Source organism: Musca autumnalis, unplaced genomic scaffold, assembly GCF_047663935.1.
Source record: "Musca autumnalis isolate F117 unplaced genomic scaffold, ASM4766393v1 scaffold_3, whole genome shotgun sequence".
Taxonomy (NCBI): domain Eukaryota; kingdom Metazoa; phylum Arthropoda; class Insecta; order Diptera; family Muscidae; genus Musca; species Musca autumnalis.
The window spans coordinates 51,907,437-51,911,142 of record NW_027411866.1 but is presented as its reverse complement, the minus strand read 5'-3'; the positions used below and the strand labels follow the sequence as shown (position 1 = coordinate 51,911,142).

At 35.2% G+C, this 3,706-nt stretch overlaps 1 protein-coding gene across 1 annotated transcript; it reads left to right on the top strand.

Moving 5' to 3' along the window:
- Nucleotides 1-2,158: 2,158 nt before the first annotated feature.
- Nucleotides 2,159-3,706, top strand: LOC141399844 (serine/threonine-protein kinase Pink1, mitochondrial-like). Its single transcript, XM_073979174.1, has 2 exons — nt 2,159-2,287; nt 3,530-3,706. Exons 1-2 carry the CDS (start codon nt 2,279-2,281, stop codon nt 3,689-3,691), a joined length of 171 nt encoding a protein of 56 aa, XP_073835275.1. The 5' UTR covers nt 2,159-2,278; the 3' UTR covers nt 3,692-3,706.

The window sequence follows — 3,706 nt, the reverse complement described above, 5'->3', positions numbered from 1 at the left end:
ACACTTATGACCATGGTAGAACAAAGAAGGTAAAGTAAATACTACAACAAATACAACTCAACAACAATCACAAAGGAATTTGTTTCTTTTTGTAACGTTGCTGTCACCGGTACATGTAAATAAAACAAGGAAATGTCTATAAATTATTGGAATTTATAAAACTAATATTTTCACATTTGATTGAATATTTTGAAAAACATGAATGAAAATTCGTTACATTTTCAATTTGAAAGTATCCATATCATTCTACTAAATGGATAATTTCACGCAAAAAGTAGAATTCTTGCAAAAATGTTTGGGGTCGCTAAAAATTCATTGAAAATGAGAAGCTGTTTCAAACTTTTGTTTTTGACATCAAAGAAGCACATTTAACAAAATATCATACATATTAAAAAATATTGTACCGCTTCTATAAGAGGTGTTATAGTGTGCGCACGTTGCTCGGACTTGGAAGAGGTTACATATCATTGACATGAAGAAGTCTTTACGGAATATAGCTTTTTTCTGAATGATATATTTTTTTCTCAGAAAATATATATAGGACCTATTATACATCGAAAATAGAAACAAAAATATAAAATGTCGTATGGAATTTGACACTTAGTCCCAATTTACATTAGCCGAGTTTACTTACGACAATTTTTCTCGTTCCTTTTTAAACTTGCCTCTGGCGTTTATAAAAGGCAATTCTGTTCCTACAAGTTTTGTTTTCAAAACAATGAAAATAATGTGAAATACGAAAAATATAAAATGAATTGCCTGAGAATTGCCGGTAAGAGCATTTTTTTCCATTTCCATTCCCCTTACGTGTGTCTTCTACCAACTGTTACTTGCGGCAAGTAAACTCTCCTAATGTAAATTGGGACTAACATTACAGTACAGTTCAGTCAGCTGGGTATTGCTCTTAGCTTATATTGTTCTACCATGACTTATTGTACAACATATGGAACAAAGCATGGTAGAACAAGAAAAGGTAGCAGCAATACCCAGCTGACTGAACTGGGTTGTAGTGTTAGTGTCAAATTTCATATGACATTTTATACATTTATTTCTATTTCGATGTACATTAGGGACATATATTTTTGAGAAAAAAATATATCATTCGGAAAAAACCATTTCCCAGAAAGACTTCTTCATATCAATGATATGTAACCTCCTCCAAGTTCGAACGATAAGCCGCGCAGTAAATCACCGCTTGTAGAGGCGATACAACGTTTGTTAATATGTGAGGTATTTTGTTAAAATTTAAAAAAATAAATCCCTAATAAACATGTGCTTCTTTGATTTCTAAAACGAAACATTGAAACAGCTTCTCCTTTTTCTATGAATTTCCAGCGACCCCAAACTTTTCTGCAAGAAATCTACTTTCTGCGAGAATTTATGCATTTAGTAGAATGATGTGGAAACATAAAAATTGAAAATGTAACGAATTTTCATTCATGTTTTCCAAAATATTCAACCAAATGTGAAAAATTATTAGTTTTTTAAATTCCAATAATTTATAGACATTTCCTTGTTTTGTTTACAAATACAACTGGCAGTAACGTTACAAACAAAAATAAATTCCTTTGTGGTTGTTGTTCGAGTTGTATTTGTTGTAGTATTAACTTTACCTTATATTTGTTCTATCATGGGAACAAAGTGACAAAAAATTTCCATCTTCGCCTTAATAAATTAAAAACTTCTAATTGGAAAATGAATGTTCTGATTTTTGAAATGTGTTTTTAAACTTGCTTTTATATAGTAATTTCAAAACTGGAAAAAGTTCAATATTTCGTGTCGGATCATGGATATCTCGGAAACTAGAGCAGATAGGAGAAAGCCGACCAACAATTCAGAAAGAGCATACCGGAAACTCCTAGAAACCACCTGTATCTACAAAAATCAAAAATTGCGTATTCAACACTTAGAATGACACCGACGATATGTAAATGTTTTAGGTTGTTAGGTTTAAGGGGCTATATATCGATACCTCTTTATTTTCGATATTTTTAAGGTTCTATCTACATTTTCTAACTAAACTACCCGTAATGGAACATTTGAGGTACCCTGCAGTCACAAAACTTCCCCAACAAAAATTGTCAACATTGGTCAACGTTTAGACATGGCAACACCTATTTCAGGCTTTTTATTATTTATTTCAGCTCTTTTTTCAGCTGCAGCACAATTTCGAGATGTTTTGGAAGCGGAAAGAAAATTGGAAGAACATGATCAGAGCAGAGATTTTAAATTAAATTCGTCAGCGGAAGTTGGATTTTCTGGTGTAAGCGGTGGCACTATGGGTTTGGTAAGTGGATGGATTCAAAATTTTCTTGTACGGAGTTGTTCTATTCCATAGAACCTTACGAAGCAATTCTATTCTATAAAAGACCTCTAAGGAAATCTATTGTATAGAAGACCCCTATGGAGAGGCCTCCAATTGTATAGAGGGGTCTTTTATAGTATATAGGAGCTCCGTGGAGTTTCTATGGAATAGAACGTCTCCGTAGGGGTCTTTTATGGAATAGAAGAGCTCCATAGAGGACTTCTATAGAATAGAAAAGCTCCGTAGGGGACTTCTATAGAATAGAAGAGCTCCGTAGGGATTTTTTTAGAATAGAAGAACTACGTGGTGGCATCTATAGAATATAAAGGCTCCAAATGGGTCTTCTATAAAATAGAAGAACTCTGAAGGGGTCTTCTATGATATAGAAGAACTCCGAAGGGGTCTTCTAAGGATTAGAATATCGCCGTAGGGGTCTTCTATGGAATTGAAGAGCTCCGTAGGGGTCTTCTATGGAAAATAAGAGCTCGGTAGGATTCTTCTATAGAATAGGCAAGCTCAGTAAGGGGTCTTCTATAGAATAGGAAAGTTCAGTAAAGAATCTTCTATGGAATAGACGAGCTCCGTAAGGGGGTTTCTATAGAATAGAAGAGCTCCATAGGCGACTTCTTTAGAACAGAAGAACTCCGTAGGGACTTCCTTAAAGTAGAAGAGTTCCGTAGGGGCCTTTTATAGAATTGAAGAACTCTATAATGGCCTTCTTTAGTACAGAAGAACCCTGTAGGGGTCTTCTATAGAATAGAAGAGTTACGTCGGGGACTTCTTTAGAATAGAAGAACTCCGTGGTGAACTTCTATAGAATATAAAATATCCATTGGGGTCTTCTACGGAATAAAAGAAACGCGAAGAGGACTTCTAAGGATTAGCAGATCTACGTAGAAGTCTTCTATGGAATTGAAGAGCTCCGTAGGGGACTTCTATGTAACAGAAGAGCTCCGAAGGGGTCTTCTATGGAATAAAAGAGCTCCGTAGGGTCTTCTGTAGAATTGGAGAGCTCCGTAGGGGACTTCTATACAATAGGACACCTCCGTAGGGGTCTTCCATCTAATAGGACAACTGCGTAGGTGTCCTTTGTAGAATATAAAACTTCCAAAGGGGTCGTCTATGGAAGATAATAGTACCAAAATGATCTTCTATGGAATAGAAGACCTCATAGCAACTTCAGCATCGAACAACTTTAATATTTATTTTCTTTTTTATTTTCAGCAAACTATGGACACTTCTGCCAATGCAAATATACATCGCTATCCTCTGGCCTTGAAAATGATGTTTAACTATGACATTCAAAGTAATGCCATGGCCATTTTACGAGCCATGTATAAAGAAACCGTACCGGCACGTCAACGTTATTGCAGGTGGATCCGCTGAAACGGGCAACTATTG